Source organism: Strigops habroptila, chromosome 6 (assembly GCF_004027225.2).
Source record: "Strigops habroptila isolate Jane chromosome 6, bStrHab1.2.pri, whole genome shotgun sequence".
Taxonomy (NCBI): domain Eukaryota; kingdom Metazoa; phylum Chordata; class Aves; order Psittaciformes; family Psittacidae; genus Strigops; species Strigops habroptila.
In genome coordinates this window covers 35,601,094-35,628,986 of record NC_044282.2, presented here as the reverse complement: position 1 = coordinate 35,628,986, position 27,893 = coordinate 35,601,094, and the positions used below count along the sequence as shown (strand labels likewise).

The following is a 27,893-nucleotide window of genomic DNA, read 5'->3' as shown; positions in this document are numbered from 1 at the left end:
AAAGATCATACGGTTTCTTTTTCCTCTTGAGCTCCAGAAGGAGTTCCTTGTTCAGCCAAGCTGGTCTTCTGCCCCCCTTACTCAACTTGCAACACAGTGGAATTGCATGCTCCTGTGTATTTGGTTTACATGTTTTGCTAGTTCTACATTAAAGGTGTTTTCTTTAATAGGCAATCCAATTTCCTCACAGGAAATTCTGGGAAGTGCAAGAAGGAAAAGGTAAGGGGTGCTGGAGCTGTACAGCAGTGCAGTGCCAACTGAGTTGAGGTGGTAGTAGAAGACTCTTGATGTCTGGCAGACTATTGTATGAGGAATTAGTGATCCACATAATGGATAATTCAGGTGTATGCCTTCCCCTCCCCACCTCCAATAAATACTTATGTTCCTTTAATTTGTCTTTTGGCACCAGTAGTCATGGAGCCCTTGGGCCCATTAGCTTAGCTTATTTCTGTAATCATATGGACTAGTAACTTGTACTCCTGATCTGAAATAATAAAAGTGATTTCACTGCTCAAGGATGAAAATATGAATCTGAAAAACTGGTATTACAGCAGTGACACTAATAGCATGTGAATGTGTCTATGTGTGTTTTGTACAAGTTTTATGACATTCCTCACACTGGAGGGGAGGGGGAAATTACAGGCCACCTAAAAGCAAATGACCCAGAAAATAAATTCTCTTGAACAGGAAGAGCAGCAACCCTGATCAGCATTCCCCAAAGTCTCCTTCCACTGACCAGAAACCTTGCAATGCAGCTTGTTTTTTTTATCTGGGGAAATTCCCTTTGGGCATCTGCTGTCACTGAACTGCACGATTTAGTCTGCAGACCCAAACAAGTCTGAAGGTGACATTGGGTGCCAGACATAGCTGCACAGAAGCAATTCATTTGAATTTTCACTCTACAGAGCTTGGAGCAAGTGACTATTCCCACTTCAGTACTTGGAAATTAATTTTATACATGGGGGGAATACATCCTACAGAAAACCTGCTGGCAATTTTTGCACTGTGAAGCATTACCATAAATGCTGCTCAGAAATGTTTCAAGGAAGATACTTAAAGATTGCTGTGAATGCATGCTGTGGATGGCCCTTTTGAGTGTCTGTTTATTAAATACAATGTCACGGTTAGGACTCCATTTTAGTGAAACTAAAACACTGAAGTATGATCTAAAACACCGGAATTGACACAATTACTCATCTTAGCAATGCACATTCCTTTGAAATCCTACTTTAGATTTACCTTTGTGCTTACAAAGTGCTTGCTCTTGATTCCTATCTTAACAAAATCATCTTATGATCAACAGCTTTCCAGAAGGGCCCAGTTTCTTGTGTAACATATAATTTACAACAAAATCAAGAGTTTAGAAGTCCAGGTGTTATTTTCTATTCCTGGTGAATGAACCATTTCTGCTCCACTCACATTTAGAAGGCCGTCACAACTCTGCAGTAAAATGATATCCTGATATTTCCTCTTTAAAATTTTCCTTGCACTCAGATATTTCAAAAATACTGGCTTTATATATTACAGACCATACCAGCTTCCTGTACCAAACAGGGAATGATCTCAGTCTGTACCTAGTGCTTAAAAAAATAGAAAAAAGAAATAAAGGCTGATTACAGAGATGGCAGAAATTTAACAATTCTTTCTTTTTTCAAGTCTTGAGGTACAAGAACAGTGTCCTAAACTTTGCTTATTTTGGTGAGATACAACAATAGAATTTTAATACTTTAATCTCATTGAAACTATTTGACTTTTAACAACAGTGATTTGGACACATTTCTATTCAAATCATTATAATTAGAGGTCTCCTTCATTTTAAAAGAGTTGAAGTATGGTGATCTGGACGTCTCTCTAACTGTCTATGCTCAAGTTCTGTGTTTGGATTGAGCAAGCACCACAGATGTTCGTTTAAGTCTTCGAGCCTATGAAATGACAGATTTCGCTGGATGACAGGCACTTTAGTGCTAATCTAATCCTCACTTCAATAATGAGTTGTTGATATGTCTTCCTGACCAACTTCAAAAGCAGAAATAGCAAATATATAGGAAGTATTTTAACAAGCATTTTACAGAAAAAAAGAATGTTCATAGCACCGCTGGAGAACGTGTATTCTGTATTCATTTGGTCTGAAATGGTGCTATTTGTAAACACTTTCATTCACCAGTGTGACTCCAAAAACTGGAAGAGATTTACAATCTGCAAGCACAATGAAAGCAACTTGTTGCTAAATTAAATATGAAAGAAAATTTATCAGAGTAGGGCTTGAATGTTGGCTGCTTTCACATGAAACTACTAAAAATCCAGAGCTCATAACTGGACTCAGTTTAAATGAGGTAGATCCCTTGATGTACAGCTTAAAAAGCCAAAGTCACTTTGGAGATTAAGTTGCCCATGCAGACACAGTCTTTGTTCCCAATCATTGCATACTGATAATGTGCATTGCTAAATATTTCCTGTTTTCTGTCTTAGTAAGTGACTAAATACTTGTTTCAAGCAACTGCACCCCTTCGAGTTGAAAGCCATTGGGGCCATTTAACTCCCCAAATCAAGAGTGTTTGGTTATGATGTGATAAATGCTTGCCCTCACACACACAAAGCAGCACAGAGACAACGGCAGGTGGTGGAACTCAATTACGACTTTGCCCCAGCTACTCCCAGCCCTATCCCAGGAGCCATCAGCCCACCACAGGTCCACCTCCACAGTCCCAGAGGAGCACAGAGTCCAAAGGCAGGTGGGAACCCAAATTAAGGATTCAGATGAAGGGACACCCTGTCTGGGCCCCTCTCAGGGCTGTCGCAGGAGACCCTCAGCCCTAGTGTCCAGCTGTGACACTCACCATGACAAGTCAGCACTGGAGCACCTTTTGAACAGTGGGGTGTAACTGCCATGGAGTAGGGGACACATTATGAGATGCAGGTGAAGAGCATTTTGGAACAACACAGGATTTACAGATGTCTAGGGGAGGAACCAAAAGTGGGAAGAAAGAGGGAATTAGGTGATTTAGGAGGAAAAAGTGTGGGAATATAGAGGGATACAGGACAAAAGGGCCATGAAAACAGTTGGCTGGTCAGTATGTTTGTCTGGCCGTGTCCTTTCTCTGATCAACACAGCCTGTCCTCTCTTCTAACTTATATTGTAATGCCCTGGGGCTACTGACCCATTATGCCTTAGCTATGTAGCTTCTTGAGAGATATTTCAATATATAATGGTCAATTTGCAGTTATAATAACACGGTCATCTAGTGATAAAATCAAGGAACGATGTGTAGTGAGAGATAATTCATTTTATTATACATATTTGGAAAAATGGACATGCTTTTAGGAAGCTTTTCTTGATGTCTGAAACAAGCATAGGGTAACTAAGATAAACTCAGAGCAATTGTTATCAGCCTGTTTAGACTGCTGTATGCTCCATCTGCTTCAGAAATAGAAGAAAAATCTTTGCTAGTCCCGGAAGCTTGTCTGGTTTTCCCTATTTATATAGATTTTTGCCTCATTTGTCATATTTATGGTAGCCTTACAGTTTTCTCATTTTTAGAATGTTGTGGATTCCCATAAAATGATGTATTTTTAACTTGTTATGCCAAGCATTTTGGGTTTGTTTGCTCTACCATTGTAATTAGGCAATCTATCATTATCTTCAAAATACCTCACCAAATGTACAGCTTTGATGCTGCTAGGGCGATCCCTAAGGCTGCACCCAGACTTCACTGCATTGTGGCTGTTTCTTCCCTCTTTGTTCAGTTTTAGCATATGTGATAAAAAGGCTTTTTTGCAGCTCATTTGAAGTTTCAGTGCAAAGTCCAGCTTAACAAGACTTCTGTCTGTGATCAGTTAATTTATATTTCTTCTAAACTCTTAAGACACAGTTCAAGAGAATAAAAATTTGTATTTCAATATTTTTTTGTGTTGTGGGCTTATTGACCCAAGATTTATACTCTGTGCTATGAAGCTGGGTGTTCTTCCCCATTTTGTTTGCTTACAGTGATGATCTAGAAAGTTTTCCCTTTCCACTCAGAAAAATTTAATTCTTTCTGTGCTTTCAAAGCCTTCAGCTCTGTAGTCTAATCAAACTAATGATTTTGTGTGCTTTCTCTCAATTTAGGCTTCATCAATTTTTACTCACTCTCAATTTAGAGACAGCTAACTACAAAGAGTTGCAAAGAACCTCACTGAACTACTACAGGGAAAAAGCGTTAGATGATACTCAGTGTTGACAGATGTAAATTGAGGTAGATTACACAAACAGTCATAGCCTTACATACAGAATGTTGGGTTCTGAACTTGCCATCAGTATTCAAAGAAAAAGGTGTTAGGAGTTTTAATAAGCAGTTTCACGAAAAACACCAGTGTACTCATAAAAAGAAATAGGCTGGAAGAAATGTTAGAGAAAAGGACACAGAGTAAAACAGAAAGATGTCAAACAGCACTATATAAAGAAGTAGCATTATCACACCTTGAGTATTGCAGTCAGCTCTGGACCCTCATTTTAAAGAGGATGCAGTGGCACTGAGAAGGAACAAAGAAAGGAAGCCTGGATGACTAAAGGTACAGCATGGCTGGTGTCCCAAAAATGAATGAATCTACTTGAACTATTCAAAAATAGTTTGAATAGGGAGGGTCATAGTAAGGATATATATGAAATCAGGAGAGGCATGGAGAAAGTGAACAGGAAAACATTCATAACACAGGGAACAACTCTGAGACATCTGTTCTCACATAGAAGCTTGAGGCATTAAAGTCATTAGTAATTGGAGCAGTTAAGCAAACAAATGGAAGTACTTCTGCACAAGCTATATACTTAAGCTCTGGAGCTTTTGCTACAGGATGTTGTGTATCAAGTTTATATGGACTCAAAGACCAATTAGAGAAGTACATGGAAGAAAATAAATCTATCAAATGCTATCCCAGGTACCAACCCTGGCACATAAAGCCCCAATGTCTTGCGATACTCCAAGTTAAGAAAGATTACCAAGGAAGTATCATACATGTTTCATACACTTGCCTACATATTCACTACTGGCTATCAATTACCAGGATTAGATGAAAACATGGATAAAACAAACATTCATCTGCTGAAAATTTTGGAAATTAAGATTTTAAGTAAAAGGTAAAGATGTATATGATATGAAGAAAAAGACAATGTAGATTTTGATCCAATCTGAACATAGCTTAGTATTTATTTTGAAAAGCACTTCATATGCACTGCTAAATCAGCTCAGAACCAATGATTATTTTCTATACACAGGTTTTTCAATCATTACTTCTTACTACATTGTTGGATGCTCACACACAGGAATTTCTGACCTAGAACAATCATTATAATCAATGCTTGAGGAATAAAAGCCATTCATTTGATAATATTAGTCAAAATGACCTATTTACTTAGCTTTATTAATTTCCCTTCATCCTGTCTCCTGTTTCATACCAATGCACTTGGTAAATTTTAATTTATTGCTCTTTTTGACCTGAGAAATTAATCAAATTTAGTACCTGCTGGTATTTTTACAATCCAGAAAGTATTATTTATACAGTCTTTTAATTGTACAAAACTATGTACAAAACAATGCTTCTCTAAGTAGAGGAACATCAAACTACAGGAGAAATTAATTTCTCCAATGGAGCTCTGAGTCAAACCTCTCCGCTTCTCTCCAGGTAAATTACTAAAACATCAGACACTATCTGTTTTTTCTTAGCTTGTCTACTCTTAGATTCTTTGAGCCCTCTGTCTTCCTTTCTCTGGCCAACAGTTTTATGAAACAACAGGCAGCGAGGGTCCTCAGTTAATTTTTTTGCATGTGATTAGATTTTGGGCTGTGGGTATGAAGCTGGTCACTTTCAGTGTTTTGCCTTCAAAACATTAGGCTTGTTTCTTATACATTTTCTGTGAATGATAGAAACTATGACCTATGCATAAAGAACATGGTTCTTACCATCACTGCAGAGGATGCCAGATCTTCCATATGGACAAAGGCAAACGGCGTCTCGCCTAGACTTTGGAAAACACGTAGCACCGTTTCCACATGGATTTTCTTCACAAGCAGCAAACTGGCAGAGTTTTCCAGAGTACAGTTTAGGGCATTCACAAAACCAATTTTCTGCATCACTGACAAATTTAAATGAAAACCAAAAAAGTATGAATAAGTACCAAAATGCCTTAAAAAACCCAGGATGTGTTTTATACTCACAGAAAATCAGTGACATTTGACTTATGGTTGAAATATATTTTTTTTTTGTTTGTTTGGTTTGTTTTGCTTGTGCACTTGACATTAGAGATGCCAAAATGCTTTATGGGTGACTATGGATGACTTGACTTGACAGATTCTTTTGGGTTTAATTTTATATTTTAATTTATCTTTCCTTTCCTGGTAAGATATATGACTTTTAGCATGTATTACTTGTTATTTGTGCTGCTGCTTTCATAACACAGTTGAAATAAGTGCTACAGAAAAACAGCTCTCCTATTATGTCTGAAAAAAGGAAAGAAAGTGAAAACAAAAATTATAAAGCTACTAGCTTACTTTGCAAATGGAAACATCATTTGTACATTCAGCTATTACATATAGCTTGTGACAACACAGTAGGATGTAAAGAACTGAAATATGAATACTTATAGTAGTGATTACATTGAAATTGAACCAGAATAAACAGGTAATATCTCTGCTTTCATATATCTTGTGTTCGCAGTCGTAGACAGAATATTAGAATAGGCAAGGGAAAAAATAAATTGGAATCAGTCTTCAGAGGTGATAAAAACAAATGTTTAGAAACGTGCATATTCTGTTTGCATGAATTACCTTTTTTTTAGTACACAAAGATAGCGCAATAGCAGATATGGTAGGAAAACCAAAATAAGATAGGAAAAGCAGGAGTGTAAGACATTCCTAGCTATCACTTATTATAAATACAATTTCATTAAAGGTCTTATTTGATTTTCCCCTTGTTTTATGACTGAAATCAGATGACAGCTAGATAGGCCAGTTCATGTGATTGCTACACACCCTCAGTATTGAGCAGAAACACGTCTGTCTTATACTTGGTAAGGTCACATGTCCCTGTGGGTATGAATGCATAAGACATGATGTGAGCTGTATCAAACCACAGTGTTTGTGTTTGTCCAGATAACAGCATAATTATTAGGATGTTCAGTGATAAAATGTCAAATACATGTGATTTCTTAAAATCTGGAGACTGCTTATAATATCCATGCAATCAGGTCAGAGAAAATAATCTGGAGCTGAGAGAACCCCTGTATTTTTTAAAAGGGGGAAATAAGTAAGTCTTGTGGCAGCCTTTGTGCATAGCTCATCACTGTTGATGAGCATATTTCTAAACTAACCACCTGCAGTTCTGGGGAGAGAGGATCTCAGCTGGAAAGTCTACCAGAATGAATCTCATGAATAATGCCTCCAGACACCTTTGCAAAAGAAAATTACTATCAGCTGCAATAATAAATTTCTGTGTGTAGGCTATTCTATTTATAGATCTGCTGCAGACACTAGGAGAGGAATGTAAATGAGATCCTGGATTGCTTTTGTTTGAGCAGCATGAAGAAGCCTGCTTTCTAAGGTTTTAATATCAGCATTACACAGTTCAGCTAATTAAAAAAGAAACAATAAACTGAATTCTTCCTGGAAATCTACAATTGATGGTGATGAAACATCATCAAATGTGTTTCGGTTTGTTTATAGAAGAGAAGACAGATCATCTCTGCTGACTGCCAAAATGCATAGACTTTAGTTATCATCTTTAGAAAAACAATTTTCATTCATTCTTCTATTGAGCTGTATATGTCACCATTGGCCATTTCTTTTTATAGCCTAACTTTCGCTATTGTGGAGAACATTGAAAATAACAGCTCTCATAACAAATTGTGAGGAGTTTATTGTTATCAAAATGAGCAATGTTCTAAAAATTCACTATTGATGCCATAACACCCTAATATCAAAGAGTGATTCCCAATGAGGCAAAGACAACAGTTTTAAAAAAGTTCTACAAAATAATACAAAACTTGTAAATACAACAGCTAACCACAGAGAAAAAGTATCACAGAACATGAAGTCCCAAACGACTTATTATTCTCTCTCAAAGCAGTCTGTCACTGCACTTATTAAGAACAGGACAAGGTTTCCCATACTCTGCTGAAATTAACTCAGTTGCAATAAACACATAAATGCTTGAATGACTGTGGACTTCTCTCTTCCTGAGTGGATTTCACTATTTCATAATATTCTGCTATCCTTTATAAATGCAAGAAGCAAATGAAATGGACAGTAAATCAGAATGGTAATATCTTTTGCCTACACTGTATTTGTGAATGGCTCCAAGAAAAAGTTATTGGATAATTACATACATGAGCTGAAGAAAGTGAATAATGCATGAAAGAAACAAGAGAATTATCAGAATTTTGAGGCAGAAAAATTAGAAACAAATTTGAAATGTTTTTCTGAAATGTGTTATATATCTACACTAGCGTTTGAGTTCAGATCCAGAGAGATCTGAAAGAGATTTGAAGAAAACCTCCTTGTTGTCCCCAGTTGAAATGCCTTCATTCACGTTGTGGAGTGGTCTCAAGAGTACATGAACTCAATTTCTTTCAGATGAACCTGCACCAGAAGATTATCTTACACCTCAGGTACTCCAGCTGCTAGTGGGCATTCAGTCCATGGCACCAAACCAGGTCCACTGTGAGTTAAAGCTTCCTGAAACATGAATAATGGGGATGCTGGGTCCTTGGCACTAATTGATATGCCCTGTAAATCTGCTCCCATTGAACTACATTATCTGCTAATATGGATGTATATTTATATGCCACCAAAAGAAAATCAGGCAGCCATGGTGTAGATTATACACAAAAAAAGGCTCCAGATTTTAAACTGGAGAATTTAAGAATTCCAGAAGTAGATAGGGGAAAAAAAACACTAACCATCCAGAATCATATGAAGGAAGAATGATACAAAAAGTGTGAGAAAATGGGAGAAGAGACAAAAATAGTGAAGAAAACACAAGAACAATACTCCTAGGGCACCATCACCTCATGTCACCAGACATGATATGTAAAGAAAAAGGTGCAGGGAAGATGAACTGTTCTCTGAAATGGTGAGGGATGCACTTTTTTTCATTACCACTACCCATGTTAAAATATTCCTTTGATGTTCAGTCTAGACATTAGCTTGGAAAGAAAATAATCAAGAAAAATTTGCACAGTACAACATGATATTGGTAATTCCATTAAATTCTTCTCCTTGAATCAGTATGACATCAGTAACCTGATTTAAAGAAATCAAAGTTTTGTGTAAGATTGACAGCTTTGGGATGCCAGCACAGGTTTTGATAACTTACTGTTTTTAAATATTGTACAATAAGGGGAGACTGGATTGTAACACATTAATAATACAGTCACGGCCGTATTTAATCACAGTTTTTTGCTTTTAAACTAATTCTATTTTTAAAAGAAAAGATTATAATGCCTCTGTACAATGTGCCATAGGCATAATTTGTACTTTGGTGATATACTGCTGTAGTTCTCCAAAGCATATTTTCTATATGTTGTGCTTTTTCCACCTCTGAAGTGGGAGCACTATGCTCTGTCAGTCCCACTGTGAAAGCACTGTACATGCCATTGTTATAGTAATATATGAGAGGGCTTCCCTGAAAGGAAGCCCACTCCACACCCTTTAATCACGACAGTGCTAAGCTGAGAATGTAAAAAACTATGATGTGTTGCAGTGGGTTCAATATTTAACTACAGAAGTTCTTTTAATACTCTCACTATGGGACAAAGTTATGGAAGTTGGAAGAAAGAGCTTCCCAAGCTTCTTCAGTCAATAAATAGTAGGTATAATTCATTTCCTTTTACAGTTGTTACTATTATTTATTACTAGTGCCATTTTGTTTTAAATAACTGGAAACTGAAAGGAGCATCATACTTTATCACTTTAAATTTTAAGTCGAATTACACTTCATGCAAAGATTCATTAAATCTCCTTATAGAAAACACCAGGATAATGTAAAGGTGATTGTGATCTTCCTTTGAAAGCTTTGCGTAATAGCCAAATCCACAGAAACTCGTTGCAGCCAGAAGGATAACCTTATCTCAGCAATAATCTTAAAAATATCAAAGGACAATATATAAAGGAAGCATTTCTTCCTTGTGCACAGCAGGTGTTTTTCTACTATATAATACATCTGACAATCTTTCCTTGTATTATACAGTGCCCAAAAATCATTTCAGCTTTGCTGCTGTTTTAGTACTTTCAACCAGGTTTCATCAATTACAGTATCTTTTCTAGATCTGAGTGCTTTTGTTAGCTTTACTGTTTTGAATCCTTTCTTTCCCTGTCAGGAGTTATTATTCCGAAAGCGCTGGTTATTCACTTCATATTTCCTTTCACTGAAAGCACTTTTGTATTGGGTTTGTGTGGCCAGGTTTTGGTAGGGGGAGAGAGGGGTGGGGTGGCTACAGGGGTGGCTTCTGTGAGAAGCTCCTAAAAGCTTCCCCTGTGTCTGACAGAGCCAACGTCAGTCAGCTACAAGATGGACCCACTGCCAGCCAAGGCTGAGCCCATCAGTGATGGTGGTAATGGCTCTGGGATAACATGTTTAAGATGGGGAGAAAGTTACTGCACAGAAGAAACTGCAGCCAGAGAGAGGAGTGAGAATATGTGAAACAGCTCTGCAGACACCAAGGTCAGCACAGAAGGAGGGCAGGTGGTGCTCCAGATGCTGGAGCAGAGATTCCCCTGCCGCCCATGGTGCAGCCCATGGTGAGGCAGGCTGTGCCCCTGCAGCCCATGGAGATCCATGGTGGAGCAGATCTCCACCTGCAGCCCATGGAGGACCCCACAGCAAAGCAGGAGGATGCCCAAAGGAGTCTGTGACCCTGTGGGAAGACCACACTGGAGCAGGCTCCAGGCAGCAGCTGTGGCCGCGCAGAGAGAGGAGCCCACACTGGAGCAGGTTTGCTGCAGGACTTGTGACCCCATGGGGGACCCACACCGGAGCAGTCTGTGAAGAACTGCAGCCCATGGGAAAGACTCACATTAGAGAAGTTTGTGGAGAACTTCCATGGGAGGGGCCCCACACTGGAGCAGAGGAAGGAGCAGCAGAGACAAAGTGTGATGAACTGACTGCAACCCCCATTCCCTGTCCCCCTGAGATGCAGGGGAGGAGGTACACAAAATCAGGAGTAAAGTTGAGCCAGGAAGAAGAGAGAGGTGGGGAAAGGTGTTTTTAAGATTTAGGTTTTTAGTTTCTCATTACCTACTGTGATTTGATTGGTAATAAATTAATTTTCCCCAAGTCAAGTCTGTTTTGCCCATGATGGTAATTGGTGAGTGATCTCTCCCTATCCGTACCTCAACCCAGGAGCCTTTCATTATATTTTCACTCCCTTGTCCAGCTGAGGAGGGGAGTGATAGAGCAGCTTTGGTGAGCACCTGGTGTCCAGTCAGGGTCAACCTGCCACAGCTTTCTAAATTGATTCTCTTTATATAAACTACCATTGACAGGCTCTTTTTAAACTAAGTCCAAATCACTTGTGAACTATTTTGGTTTTGAAAACTCCTAGGGAAAATATTTCCAGATTGGTTGAGTGCACTCATGGAAAAATGTTTTTTGCTCTAAATTTTCTTTGAGGCAGGCTTATACTCAGAGTTATATTAGTTTTTGCATGGACTAAGTAGAACCTCCCATTTAAAAGATATTTTCAAATTCTTTGATCTAGGTTAAAAGCATTGGAGTGGGAAGGTTCAAATTCCACTTCAAAAAGACCAAGAATGACAAAAAGGTTCCAGTATGTTGCTTGACTGCTGCCAACATACAAGAAAGAGACTATTGTGTAGAAAATGGTTCAGCTCAAACAGAAAATTCATTTATAGGACCTTGAAAGATGTCATTATTTTCAGGAATTTAGGATTGTTATAATTTATTTAACACATTCAAATATCTAACATAGTGCTAACTTTTCAGGATCAAGAAGCCTCTTCTGGAGTCTTTTGTAAACCCTATTTAACCTCTATTTTCCACTTAGATGGTAAATATACAGGTGATTCCCCATCATGAAGAACACACACCCATTAAAAAGTATGATGCTTAAAAAGTCCTGTCCTCTAACACGACAATTATGACCATTCCTGTCACACAAGAGGATACACAAGTGTGGTATCCAGCAATTCTGGACGCATAACACTTTATGGTGCATGGTTAAACATCCCTCAGGAAAAAGTACAGCAAGCAGTGGTTGGTTAGAACAATTTATGTGGGCAGAAATCCATTCACTGGACACATCTAGGAAGAGAAATAATGGTAAGTCAGGCTGGCTCCATCTCAAGGGCTGTAATTAACTCTGACACTACTCCTTTCCCCAATATCCTCAGTCTTTCCGGTTAATCTACATTTTCTCTTTCCTTGTGTTGTATGGGAAAAATAGAAAATAGATGGTATCATCTGCTAAAATGTATTTATAAAAAGAAATGAAAAAAAATAAAAAGTTGAAAGGCTATGATTTTGATACTAAAAAATTAGCACTATATGAAATGTGATTGGGGAAACACATAAACATTTTAAACAGTATAAGGTAGAAGCCAGATCTCTATCTCTCACTGAAATCACATGCTGCCTAACTTCTTTTTGTCCTTTGAAAATTTCTCATAATTCCTTATAACAGAAAGTTTCCAATTGCTCCCAGCAGTCCCTAGAGCTCTGAACAGCTTTTTCTTCAACATATCTACTATTGCAGCAGGACTCACGAGCACCATATCCAAAGTAGTGACACTGAACATTGGTGGGCAGCATATCGTTTGTTGCACAAGCATTAAACATGCATTGTATACTGTTACTCATTTCTGTTAGAATCTTAAAACAATATTTTAGAGCAAAACCATTCATTACTTCAATATTATATGAATTTATAGGTTGCAGAACTATGTAACTTAGGAATTTCCAAGATTTCAAAGTCTTGTCATAGTGAACTGCAATTTGCTACGCTGATCATGAGGAGATGGATAACAACAAAATTGAAGAACAAAATCTTGAATAATTTGTAAGATAACAGCATTTACTTAAAAATCACAACAATAATTTTGAACTATAATGACTATTATAAAAGTTGGCTTCCATCAGACATTGCCTTCTTATGTTAAATGTTGTAGCATCTTCCTACAACAACAAAATACCACTTTTTTTACTTCCAAAACAAAACATCTCTTAAAGCTTCTGGGTGTCTATCCTCTGTCTGTCTCTTTCTTTCCATCTCTTTGAGATCACCTATGTCCCTATTGTAGTCCACCATTCCTGTCAGGAATAAGAGAGGAGAAGAAAGTGACAGCACCATCTTCTTGTACATCCTCTCTCTGGAGTACCACCAGCTCTCAGAATGGGTAAGAAATCCATGCAGCACAGGATTTGTGTTTATACCGTAACTGAACAGTAGGAGGTTAAGGAAAACATAGATTCCTTTTGCCCATGGCTCTATCTGAATATCTACAATTAAGTCAGACAAAGCTATTTCTTTAAATGACATCAAAGGTAGGTCACAAAAACTGAAACCAAGAAACAGTTCGGAACATAATTGTGTTTGAAGGACCAAATCTTGACCTGTCTACCACAGTTTTCTCCAATTATAAAGAAAAGATAACGTATAGAAGACTGCACAAATCTTAAACAAAGACAAATTTCTTCAGCTTGCACAACTATTTGAACATAAGAAGGGCAAGAGGAGTACTGAATTCTAGAACTACTGACAACATTGGCTGAAGTAAAAAGTTAGCAATCACTGTGTGCTTTCAATTTTTTTTACGGTATAGTTTTTATCAATAGCTTGAGTTGTTCTGTCTTGTAGGTTGACCTTTTACTTTGATTGCTGCCTCAGCTCTTAATTTGTTTCACACATTCCTTGATGATGGCTGTGACTTATGAAGGACATACGGTGCCCTAAAAACTGTGAAATCAAATGCTACAAAACTGAGTGTTGGCATTTTTCAAATGTGCAAGAACTGTAACTGTTAAAGTTGTTCTATGGTTGAGAATCAGCATAGCTGGGTGACACACCAGGCTAAACTAATGCAAAATGCAACAGAAAGTCTGTTTTGCAGCTGACCTTTATAACTGGCACAAAAGGCCATTTGTGTACCATTTTCTCAAACAGATCTAACTTAAAATGCTATGAGATTAGTCTCTCTCGAGCTTGCACTCAAGAGGTCAGATATGCCAGGTAATCTGGCTTATTTGCAGCAAAAGGTAAATTACTATCTTGAAAAAGTAAATCACATGAGAATTTATGTTAGAGGAAAACCATTGCACCACAACATTGTTAGCAGTACTGTCTGTTGCTTCCAGACTTCCTTCAGAGGAACAAGTCAGTTGTTCTTCCTTGACATCACAATGCCGATCCATTCCTTTACATTTATGCAGAAGAATACCATGAAGTTACTCTGTCAGTCTGTCTCTACAGGCTATCTTACCTTGCAGACTTTAGGGGAATGGAAATAAGCTGCTCTTTTAAAGAAGACCCTTGAATTTACAAACATGTGACTAAAATAACCCAAATTCAGACTCAAAATACATATGTAATCATTTACATTTAAGCATAGCAGTGTTTAGAGTAGTTTTGTGGAAAAAACAGACATAGGATTTTACATTTTTTTGTGGATATAGGGTGTATATAAGGGTTAGCAAGATTGTGTCTGTGACAATATTAACCTTTGAATGTATGTGAATATGTTCACTTCTTCTGAACGTGTGTGTATCAGTATGATGCCTATCCATGTAAAACGAAATTACTGGAACAATTGCTAATAACAATCTGATATTACACTGTCTCATTCTAATATCTGAAGATGTTATAGATATGGCTGTTTGCCGGAATGGGTGGAATGAGCGCTGCTTCAATGTCTAACATGCGCTGTACTCTTCTGACAGAAGGACTTCTACCTCAGTGTTTCAGTAGCAAGGATGGTGATATGAAAGGTCTATTGGTATTTCTGCCATGAAGTTTTGAGGCTATGTCTACACAACAGAATGAGGAGATCAGGAAAGTAGAATTAGACATATTTGACTTCATTAGCAGTTACCACCTGCAGTGAAAACATAGCGGGATGTTTCATCTTGACTGCTAAACCTTCAAGGAAAGCAGGGCTTTTAATCAGTTTACTAGAATGTATTGATACTACTACTCATTCTACCTTCATGAAAACTACCTTAGTTATGCCTTTTCTGCAACCATTATCTCTTTATTTTGCTTTATAGACATGCCCTCTATGTATCCATAGAAACAAGCACAGAATAAACTGTGATGCTTTGTGGTCACACGTTTGTTTTGAAGTTACCATATAATGAAAGTGAGAGAGTTTTAAAAAAAAAAGTGAAAAGCATGGAAAGAATAAGACAGAGGACTAATGCGGTGAGAGGTAAGAATACCTTTTAACCTTTCTTCTTTGCTTCCTTCAGTCAACCTATAACACACTTACCACATCCACACTGGCTGCAATATTAATGCAGAAATTTTGTCCTTTGATATCAATATGCCTATAAGTGAAATAAGTTCACATTAGAGGTAGTAAGCACGATTGACTATTCCAACAGCCTAGTTAATAGCTTGGGGAAGAAAGTTAAACATCCTGCTTGTGGGTAGACAGTGATTTGATAATGACAGTAGATGCTTGAAGTTTTCCCAGGCTTCTAGGTTCAGTTGGCCAAATCAAGACAGCTCTACTGAAATCTGTGATGTTTTTGAAAAGTCACAGCTTTTCAGACACTGTAACAAACAGGCATAATTAGAATCACAGATTTAATTTTGGGGTGCTCAGATGGAAGAAGGAAAACTGGAATCCCATTCTCTACTTCTGGACTGCTTATGCAGTCACTAAAATAAAGAAAAAGTAACCCTGGAGTACCAGCTAGAACCTCAGTTCTCTCAATTCTGTTATACACCTCTTCAAAGGTATTTCTGGTCCAGAGCAATTCTTTCATTCTCGCATTGCCGGCTGCAAAGTTCTTCACTTCTGAAGAGGAGGTGTAAAATGCTCCCAGAAAGATTCTGACTGGGTACTTAAAGACTATCCTAAAATAGAGCCTGAAGTCCAAAAGTTATTTCACACCTGTACCATAAATTACCCTAGAACCATGTCAACTTGATTGTATCTGAGGCCATGTAGCACTTTATTTTACAGGTGTAAAAATTAAAAATACACATTACATCTGTGCAAGCCAAATGAATTATATAACTATTAATCAAAGGGGAATAATTTGTTAACTGATTTCATTTTCTGACATGCTTTGTAAAGCTTTTTTAAGAGATTCAGGAGTGTTTCCTGAGCTGAGCAGTTTCCTGGAGCTGAGGTTCCCCCCCCAGCTAAATAGCTTTCATGTCAAAGAATATGTTTCTCTTGAAACTCCTAGCTGTGACTGAATTTTCAGCACAATAGCTTTTAATGTGTTGAAAAGTCAGACCATGGTGTGAATGTTCAGTCTGTGTCTGAACCAGATGACTGGTTTCATGAGGATCATAATCTTCAGCGCAGTGGCAGATGCTTTAATGCAGACAAAGATCTCCATGAAAACACTTAGCAACTACAGAAGCTGGTAAAACTGCTGAATTCTTTGATGCACGTGCATCTCCTCATTGCAAAAAAGAAATGAAAAAAACAAACCAAAGCCCATCAGAGCTCTTACTTTACTCAAGGTCATGTAATCCTGAAAATTTAATACTCAAAAATATGTTGTGAGTGACAAATCAGGATGTGACACAAATCAAACGGCTCCAAAACCAAAAGAAAAAATACTGAATTTGTATGCAGACTCAGTAATCAAATTATTTTTCATATTGGATATTGAAGAAAAGCATGCAAAAAGGCAGGATGTCCTACTGGCACACAGCTATGATTGAATTGTATTCTCTGCAGTATATAACCTCTGTACTAAACCGATGTGCATTCAGGGGTAGAAAACTAGTAAATGATATATTGTCATCAAAAGCAGGTGTAGATTTCCATTTGCTTTCATTTTAATTTTTGAAATTTGGTTTGTGAAATCCTGACTGTCAATATTCACTTAGAACACCTTATATGCGATCTATGCAAACATGGAATATCATAATCAATGACATACATTGTTAGATCAGTTTGACTGTATCATCTATGAGATAAGGGCTTCAACAAATCTTTAACTGATATAAAATATAGTTGATTATAAGCATTTGTTAACCATTTTTCAACTGTACTATTTAAAATGTAAAATCAACAATTATATGATGAGCAAATTCTGTCAAAATCTCACTTTCCATTTATACTTAACACTACCACTTATTTTTAAAGGTGTCAAGGAGACAAATAACTGTTTTAAAATATGTTACTATTAATAATCTTTTAATTTGTCAAACAGCAATAAAATTCATGTCACAGTGGTATTTGTGAGAAGGGGACCTCTGGCAGAGGTTTCTGCTAATGCAGCTGAAATGCAATATCTTCACCAGGATTGAATTTGCCTTGTGATTGTAAAGAAAGCAGAGTAAGAGCAGTTTGTGTTGCAGATGCCTACCTGAGTCTCCAAGATTTTACAGAGCACAACATTTTTTCTGGCAGAAATTTCTGTAACTCAGATGGCTACTCTTAAATGTATTTTCTGTGTCTATACTATACATACTATAAGACACAATTCTGTCTTATAGTATAATCTCAGACAGTGTTTATGTTTAAGGTATCATTTATGTGTTTCCTGTGTTCCAGCAATTAGATTTATGCTCGTCTAGAAACTGCAGTCCTGGAAGAATGGAGTGATTCATCGCTAGGGTGTTTCTACGGTAAGCTTTTCCACTACTGTAAATGTTCAACTCCACAGGTGGTAGCTGTGGCAGCATCACTTGTGCAGAGAGAATACCATGCAGCTTCCGATGTTTTAAGGAAGGTTATTTTTTTTATTGCTAAAAGCAATCCTATACAGCACGATACTTATATATGGTAATAATTGCAGTTTCTATTAAAGACTAACTCATGCACAGTGAGAGTCTCTGTAATAAATGTTAAAAATAGAAAAAAAGAAGATATTATAGATTGACTTAGTAAACAAAGTACATTTGAAGCTGTACAAGTGAAAGTTATAAGCAGAAGACACATAAAAAAGTGGTTGATATGACTTTAAAAGGTCTATAATATATAAACTGTAAGATTTTGGTATATTTGTCCATGTTATCTAAGGGTGACCTTTATTTTCAAAGTGGTGGAGTTATGCTCCAAACAGGCAAGCTAACCTAGTTTACGCAGGACTCCATAAATCTCAAATTTCAGGTAAGACCAAAAAAACCACAGCTTTTGTGGAGCCCCTTTAGCACTCTATTTGTTATTTATCAAATATCTTTTCGTATACATAGCTAAGCTGTGCTGCTGACGTGATACAGTAAGATGCAAGGAGCACTAGAACTATGAATTCATCTCAGAATCACCAGCATAAATCATAGAGGATCATGAACGGTATATTAATCACTCCTTCCTCATACGTCACCACCTGCCAGGGGATGGCCGGTAATGTGCCCTCTCATTCTTAAACAGTTGCCTGAAATAGTATTATGTCCTGTTTTATGAAGGTTAAGTATCCTGGAGGAAAGGCATTGTCCTCTTATTACCCAAGCTATTAAAGCCTCATCCCCCATTCATCATCATTTCAATGACTACATTGCTCTGTACTCACTGTGCTCCCCTGCCTGCCAGGGAATGCAACCTCTGAAGAGCACAACCCTCAGCATGTTCCTACCACCTGTCATGTTGCAACAGCAGAGCTTTTCCAAATGCACACTAGATACCCGGTGAGAAAGCCCCAAAACACACTTCATTGTAGACAGTCCGATGACAAGTAAAAAAAATCCCTTCACACTCTCCCAGAAGAAATTAGAGCGATGTTCACAGAGGTTCGCAGGGTTCGCAGCTGTGCTCTGACCTATGAATGAAAATTAGTGATCTCCCTGCAAAGGAGTTGTGGCTGATAGGGCAGTATCATGAACTCTTTCTTTTCTGAGACATGAAAAAGAGCTGATCTAACTGAGGTGATCTAGCTGAGTCATTTTTGACATGTCTTATTAACTCATGGGAGAAACTCAGAATCCTTTCTTCTTCCAGGCAGACAAAGCCATGCTCCCTCTTAGCTTACATGACATGCATTCTTGAAATGGAAACTTTTTGCTTCTAAGACCTGTCCTGTGGCCAAGACACACTGACATCAAGCTATGCCTCTTTACCTGAAACAGTACAGGGTAGCGGAGACATGTGCCATTTTTATCTTTTGCTACTCTGGTGATGTTTCAAAAATTAACAATTTTGAAATGGTGTGAGTGGCAAAGAGAAGAGGTGTGAAGTGGAAAGCCTAGTTATTACACTCCACCACATTCAGCACCAAAATAAAAGATCTTTTTTTACCCCAGAATTGCAGAATGGTTGATGTTGAAGAGACCACTAAGGGTCATCTAGTCCAACCTCCCTGCTCAAGCAGGGTTACCCAGAGCACATTGCTCAGGATTGTTTCCAGAAGGCTCTTGAATATCTCCAGGGACTCCACAACTCTGGGCAACCTTTTCCGGTGCTCATCCTCCAGTAAGGAAGCTCTTCCTCACATTCAGGTGAAACTTCCTGTGTATTAGTTTATGCCTATCATCTGAAACCACCGAGAAAAGTCTGGCCCCATCCTCTTGACACCCTCCCTTCAGACACTTACGTCCATTGATCTGATCCCGCCAACCTTCTCTTCTCTAGGCTGAACAGGCCCGGCTCCCTCAGCCTTTCCAGATGAGGGAAGGGTCTGATGCTCCAGACCTTTAATCGTTCTTGTAGCCCTTTGCTGGACTGGCTCCAGGAGCTCCATGTCTCTCTTGTACTGGGGAGCCCAGAACTGAACACAGTACTGCAGGTGAGGCCTCACCAGGGGTGAGTAGAGAGGCAGTATTATCTCCCTCAACCTGCTGTTGATGGTCTTCCTTATGCGCCTCAGGATACCATTGGCCACAAGGGCCTAATGCTGGCTCATGGTCAACTTATCGTCCACCAGGACCCCCAGGTCCTTCCTCACAGAGCTATTTTCCAGCAGGTCAGCCCCCAGCCTTTACTGGTGCATGAGGTTATTCCTCCCCTGTGCAGGACCCTGCACTTGCCCTGGTTGAATTTCAAAATGTTCCTCCCTGCCCATCTCTCCAGCCTGTCTAGATCCTTCTGAATGACAGAACAGCACTCCTGGTATCAGCCACTCCTCTCAGTTTTGTATCGTCAGCAAACTTCAGACAAAAATATTTTCAATTAAAAATGCTTATATTTTTAAAGCTAACTTTTCAATTATTATCCTATTATTGTCACCATGACATTTCTAATACTGCAAACATTTCATGCTGCTGAGAGTCCGCCTTGTGACAGACCTTAGAAAAAACATCAGTTTAATTTTCTTCAGAGTTGAATTTTATGCAGGATTTGAAACACATTAGGTTTTTGTTAGGAACTAGATTTGCTAAAGTATAGCTAGGTGCCTCATGCATTCAATTTAGGTCAAAGTTTGTACTTCATTTACTCGTTGTCTCTCATGGCCACCAAAGAAGCCAATTGCTGCTGAATGGACAGAGTAAGGACATTCTCCCTCTAAAACCTAACAAGACATAAGGCAGGTTGATGTGGACATTATTTATGATTTTATACATTGACCTATTACTGAAACATAATCTATCGAATATTTTGTAGTCTATTACTATTGCAACAGATCAGACAATCAGGCTGTCAACATTATGCCAGCTAGCTGTACTGGGTCTGGCTGGGAAAGAGTTAATTTTCTTCATAGCATCCTCTATGGTGCTGTGTTTTGGATTTGTGATGGAAGCAGTGTTACAGATCAATGTTTTAGCTATTGCTGACCAGTGCTTGCACAGCATCAAGGTTTTCTCTGTTTCTCACTCTGAGTAGGCTGGCAGTGGTCAGGGTGTTAGAAGGGGACACAGTCAGGACAGCTGACCTGAACTGGCCAAAGGGAACTCTCATACCATATGAGATAGTGCTCAGCAATGAAAAAGGAGAGGTTGTCTTTCCAAAGTAGCTGTCGCATGGAAACTGGCTGGGCATTGGTCTGCTGAGGGTAAATGATTGCTTTTGCATCATTTGGACTTTTTTCTTTGTTTTCCTTCACTTATTAAACTGTCTTTATCTCAACTCACCAGTTGTCCTACTTTTACCCTTCCAATTGCCCCCCATTCTGCTGGAGGTGAGTGAGGAGCAACTGACAGGGGCTTATCTGTTGGCCAGGGTCAATCCATCCCACTGAGTAACTGATAAATTCCAAACTGGCCTGAGAGCTACTGTAGCAGAAGCTGCAATACAGTAACTCTGGAGGAGTTTGCATTTCATGTGCTATTCAAGGACAAATTATGTGGCCCAAAGACTGGAAAATATGGACATGGCAAGGGACATTAACTTCTTGCGATTCTTCTGCATTTTGATAACAACAAACATTTGTCAGAGGGAGTTCACTAGCAGGTCAGGATTTATGTGACAACCAGGCTACCACACATTTAATCAAGAAATAGAGAGCAGAAATCCTGCCTATCCTTAAAGGCTTTTATTCTTCATTTTTGACTCTGTTCCTGCTGGCCCACAGACCACAGTGGACTCCTTGCCCAGGTTCTGTGATGGCAAATACAGAAAATCCACTTCCCTGGAGTCAGTACAAATCCCAGTCACGTGCCCACAGAGCTATGAATATGTCCTTGGAGTTGACACTAAGTGGGTCTGAGCAGCACACAGAAATATGAAGAAACACTTTGATCTGGCCTACTGCAGAACAAAAAGGACTGCAGGGGCAGTGGGCTGCATGCTGTCAAGGGAATCAACTAAGATGGGGAACATGTATCATTCTCAAGCCATTTAGCAACTCTTACATTTGATTAACATTGGTGATTTTCTCCAAATTAATTGTAAGCATTCTTGTAGTAAGAAATACTGGAGGGTGAGACCCAAGAGGATGGACCAAAACACACCAGCAACTTGATTCTGTATGGCATTTTGTGATACTTGCGGATATTAGCTTTGAAAAGGAGGAAGTGTTTCTTCACATGCTATTTGTAAGAGTACTTCAGAGAATTCAGAGTTAGAAAATTGCTTCTACTGTTGGCAAAAGATGGTCAGGCAGAGTTCTGGATATGCTAATCTACACTGAATGCTAGGTGTGTCTAGAGTATGGGACCAACAGCATCCAAAAGCAATTCAGTATTGTCTCAAGATTTTTAAGCAGGCAAACCAGTAAATAACAGTCACTTGTAGGGAAAAATATACAGTAATGCTATACCTGGTACAATTATATAACAAGATAGGAATGTGAGAACAGTTATTCCAGGTCAGACCAATGTGCATTTTTATCATTATTCTGTCTCTGACAATGGGCAAAGCTGTCATATCACAAAAGAGGATTCCTATAAATCATGACCTGCAGCAAATAATGTCTCGAATCAGACATGTTTCACAGTCCTTAATAGATATTTTTTCTCCATGAACCTCTGTGTTTTCTTTCTAAACCCATATCAACTTTGAACATCCACATTGCGTGGCACAGTTCCACTAAGCATGTTTCCCTGCTCCATTTGAATTTCTTTCTCTCTTTTTTGCATGTGATGTACACAAGTTTTTCTATTAGAACATGAACAATTATTGTATATTTGCTTTTCTCATATCTCTCCTGATGTTGTAGACATCTTTCATAACACTCAAACATTTTTTTTCTGCACCAGGAAATTTCAAGCTCACCTGTTGAATGGACAGATTCCATTTCTTTGATCACCCTTCTCACCTTTTTCCCTTTAACTTCACCACTCTCCTTTTTGAGATAAGAGAATAAAATGACAAAAATAATGCAGGGTAATGGAGCCCTATTAATTCATATTTGTTCATCATGATTCTTCCACCCTCCCTTCCTAAGGTTTTACTCTTTGCTTTCTTAATTGCTACTGAACACAGAGTTAGTGTATTTCATTGATTATTCAAAAAGTGCTTCAGAGAATAATAGAACCTATAAACTTCCAAAACCTTTCCTGAGAGGTAGTTTCTGATTCAGAGCCAACCCTTTCATTTGAAAAGTTAAGATCTTCCCCTCTTTTAATGTGTTTTGCTTCTCAGTATGTATTGACTTTCTTTATATTGAATTTCTATCCACATTTATTTATCACTCAGTCACTCAGTATTATAACTCTCATACAATTCTTCACAGTTGGCTTGGATGGCTACAGATCAGCCTTTAGAGGTAAAGGATAAGGTAATGAGAACAAAATGTTATAGTGAACCTTGAGCAGATAAGAACCAGCTTGCAGCCGAGAATATTGTAAGGATGGCTTACTTACCATGAGCTTCGGGAAAGACAGCAAAACCTCTGTATCTACTGAATCACATGCCCTAATTATTTACCCTAAGTGGAATAAAGCTTTTTTTAATATTTAAAATTCTAGAATATGAGGGAGAACAGGTAAACAATATCGATGCACCAGCCATGCTTAATACCTAGTTAAAAGATATGTCTGATATAATGCAGTTACAACTTTCCCTTTTAATTTCAGGTCACCTTTTATGTCTGTATTTCAGTAAATGTTTAAAAATGATTCCACAATCATTAAAATGTCCAGTTAAAAAGAATGAATTAAAGAAAGTTAGGAAAAGACCACATTCTTTCTAGCGAAAGCAATGAAAATGACGTCTTACTTATTATGTCACTCCCTGCTGACTTTAATCCTTTAAAATGCCCGTTCTAGAAAGCTGTTAATTATATTCTAAGATGCTCTGAAGTAAAATAATATTAAGTCTGTTTCTAAATATGTTTCCATTCAAGGCAGATTAAGGCAATTTATCTCAAAGGGCTGTTGTGCAGAGATGATAAGGGTACAAACACATCCTGATTGTGAAGAACCATCAGCCATTTCTGGAATACAAAGGAAAATGGTGCTAACAAAACATGATACTCACTTGGAATTTTGTAAATTTACATTTTCATCTATCATGTTAATTTTTCTAGAAATCAGCTAATAGAGCTGCTAAGGCAGAGAAAATGATAAAATCTAAAGTAGACTTTCTGCTGTTTAGTCTCCCAGTGTCAGTAGCAATACATTCAGTTTATGAATGTCCTAAAGGCACAAGTGTCTCCTGCTCTGAGGACTGTGATATGTCTTATTTCTCAGGAAGAGAGCAGTTGCCACTGGAAATTACATTTAAAACTGGTAAATCTCTAGAAAGCAAAGAATCAAAACCATCAAAAAACAGATGGCTGCCAAACAGTTACCTACATTTTGAATAAATGCTTCTGATGGCCCAAGGCTCATTACTGTTCAGTTTCTGAATAGTCCTGATGCATTTATGCAGAAGATATGGTAGGATTAGAATGTGCTAAGAATTATGGTATGGAAAAAATCCTTGCTTTTCCACAGATTTTCAGACCTTGGGCAAATGTCTTAGATGTTTTCACTGAAGAGCATACTTAGGAGAGCAATAGCTTCACTACAGCATAGCACCTACAAAGCAGCCTGATAATATCCTTCTGTTAGCGCAACTAACTTGAGTTAAAAAGATCAACATACATGAGTTTTCCATAATAAAGGAATTAAAGTTAGATGCAAGACTCAACTTTGAATTGGAATAATTTTTCATCTAAGGGAAAACAAGTTTTTTTTTTCTATGCTAAGGTTCTTGATCTGTAAAATTAGTATAATTTTGGTTTTCTGGGTGTGTTAAAAAGATCATACTGAAGCACTGGAAATATGACCCAGGTAAGTCCTTAATGCATATTTAAAACAAATTCCGCTACAACAACTTATGTTGTCTGCTCATAGACTCATCCAACACCAGTGATTCAATAGAATGAATTAATATTTCTACTTCCACTTAGCAATATTTACTTCTTGGCCTTCATTTCAGTGTGTTAGTGTACTGGCTGGAGAGGAACATTATCTTATTGTCTTTCAAAACTGAAAGATTTTCATCTGGAAAGGAAAGATGCAAATCACTGAACGAAAAATTACCTATTTTATTCTGAATTAAAGAAATTACTGAGATTATTTTTGTATTTTTATTTGAAGTCATGCTTACAAATACAAGGTTGCAGAAGCAACACCAGTAATATCATAGCATTCCTAATGTTTCGTAAGGTAAACTTACTGAAGATACTTACATGCAAATGTGAATCCAAATTCCTTTAGATGAGCATGCTGGAAATGGCTATAGTGCTAGCCAAACTAGCCAAACTACTCAAATATCACTGGTGTAATAAGGGCTTCAGGACATTCTCTACAAGCCTGCCTGAGCCTTTAGGCAGGGGCCTTAGCTAAGGCAGGAGCCTTAGCCCTTTCCCAGAAAACTTTCCTGTAAAACTATATTCCCTTCACTGAAGTTCACATACAAGCTATCTAGCTTTGATGTGTCTACTTACGTTCCAGCACCTTTAACTGTTGTTTTAGAAGAAGCATATATTTTTTTTTTTTGGTAAAAGAATAGGAACTTGAGTTATTATGAACTTTTTTTTTTTTAAATAAGCTTATATAGAACAACTTATTTCTGCTTACAATCTGAAGAAACCCCCAATAGTCTGACACTTTTAACTCCAAGTCACTGCTGATATCTAATACAGATCAGAAAGGGCAAAGTGACTATAACTAGTAGGCAAATACCACTATCACAAGGAGACATGTATCAAAAATCCAAGCAGATAAACCTAGGACTATACATGATGATATACTGGATGTAACACTGCAGGAAAAGTTTCCCTTCTGTCACATTTTTGAATAGCTGTCAGTCATTTAAAATAAAAAAATAAATGCAGTTGTGTAAAAAATGCCATAAATCCTGAATGCGAATAATAGCCAAACATCCATAAAAATAATCTGCAAATAAAGACTGACACTCGGCAAGTGGAAGAAAAAAGCCTCACCCTCTGAAAGAATACTGGAGTTTATCTTTGAAAAGTCATAGAGAGAAATTGAAAGTAAAAATGCTGCTGGAAGCAACTGGCTTAACAAGTATCTTTTCAAACTCTCAAAACTGAAATTTAAATAGAACTGAAAGACTGTAAATCAACTAAAATCATTGCAGTGGCTTCTATTTACTGTACTCCAGGTTCTCTATTGAGTCTAGATGAAGACTATTAGTACCATATGCATTTAATTCCTTTTGAGAAAACTGTCAGCTGGTATGCATCATAATAACAAAACCCCCTTGTAATAGCCTTTTAACATTGTTAAATATATTGTTATGCTTTTATGCCTTTGTTTTCTTTCTCTTTTTTCTGTATCTAACATTTCCCACCCCCCCATCTGAAGTGATGTACCAATGAAAGTGTATTAACATTATATATTAACAATCATTCAGGCGGTGGCTTGTGAAACCATCAAGGATTGGGTCCTACTATAACAGGTATTTAACACAGAGAAAGAGTCAGATCTGGCAATATAATATTTGAAGACCTTGGTAATGGATCTGTTCATGCAGTTACTCAAATACTATGGAGCTGACAATGTTATAAACAGAAAATCTAAAGATGTTAATAGATTGCTAACGTCTACAGTTACTGTGCTCCTTTCTCTGTAGGCTGGAAGCAGTAAATGCTTCATCCCTGGCAGTGTTCAAGGTCAGGTTGGACAGAGTCTTGGGTGACATGGTCTAGTGTGAGGCGTCCCTGCCCATGGCAGGGGGGTTGAAACTAGATGATCTTAAGGTCCTTTCCAACCCTAACTATTCTATGATTCTATGATTCTATGAAAGATGAGGGGGCTCATATCTCACTGCTGCCCCACTTCTCATACCTATCTGTAAGCAGGAGTGACAAACCTCCACACATTCCTTAATACAGTTCATACTGCTGAGCATTTTTGCTATGTATGCTATGGGTTCTCCATGTCCCAAAAGCCTGAGAAAAAGATTTGTACCACTAGATCACTGTTTATAAGACTATTTCGTTATGCTTAAATGCTTGAAAAGTTAAACAACAGTCTAGTAATTTCATTGTAGGTACAATTGGGGAATGAACCATTTTAGCAAATTAAAGTCTGCCCAGCATGTTACAAATCATAGAATCATAGAATCGTAAGGGTTGGAAAGGACCTTAAGATCATCCAGTTCCAACCCCCCTGCCATGGGCAGGGACACCTTGCCCTAAACCACGTGGCTCAAGGCTCTGTCCAACCTGGCCTTAAACACCGCCAGGGATGGAGCATCCACAACCTCCCTGGGCAACCCATTCCAGTGCTTCACCACCCTCACTGTAAAGAACTTCTTCCTTATATCTAATCTAAACTTCCCCTGTTTAAGTTTGAACCCATTACCCCTTGTCCTACCACTACAGTCCCTAAGGAAGAGTCCCTCCCCAGCATCCTTGTAGACCCCCTTCAGATACTGGAAGGCTGCTATGAGGTCTCCACGCAGCCTTCTCTTCTCCAGGCTGAACAGCCCCAACTCTCTCAGCCTGTCTTCATATGTTTGTGTATTTGCAATTTGTTATCAGAATGTAACTGCCTCCTTCTAGCTTCGGTATCCACAGAAGTAAGCTTAATTACTAGGCATTACAACTGAGAGCCTTCATCAGTCAGGTTTCAGAATTGCTTCATGACAGTTTGCAATGTTTATGATTTTGGCAACTGTCTGTAATGTAAACTCTGTGGTCATCTGGATAAAATAATGCTCTTAAACTAATATGATAAAACTACTATATAGAATTTATTACATATATTATAATGCCCTTGGTTTAGCATTATCTTAATGTACTCTGCTACAATAAGGCTCTGTACATTTGCAGTAATATACTGAAATTTTACACAGTTACATAATAGCCTTATTAAAATAATACTGCACAGCATTTTTACGCATTTCTTAAAATAGCAGAGACATAATGTAACCTAAAAATCATAGGCTATT

General features: G+C 38.0%; 1 protein-coding gene across 1 annotated transcript in view; it reads right to left on the bottom strand.

The window, feature by feature from the left end:
* Nucleotides 1-27,893, bottom strand: part of EYS (eyes shut homolog) — a 797,046-nt gene that overhangs the window by 51,293 nt on the left and 717,860 nt on the right. Inside the window, exon 40 of the mRNA XM_030490420.1 lies at nucleotides 5,934-6,106. Coding sequence (XP_030346280.1) covers nucleotides 5,934-6,106 — 173 coding nt within the window. The remainder of the gene's footprint in view (nucleotides 1-5,933; nucleotides 6,107-27,893) is intronic.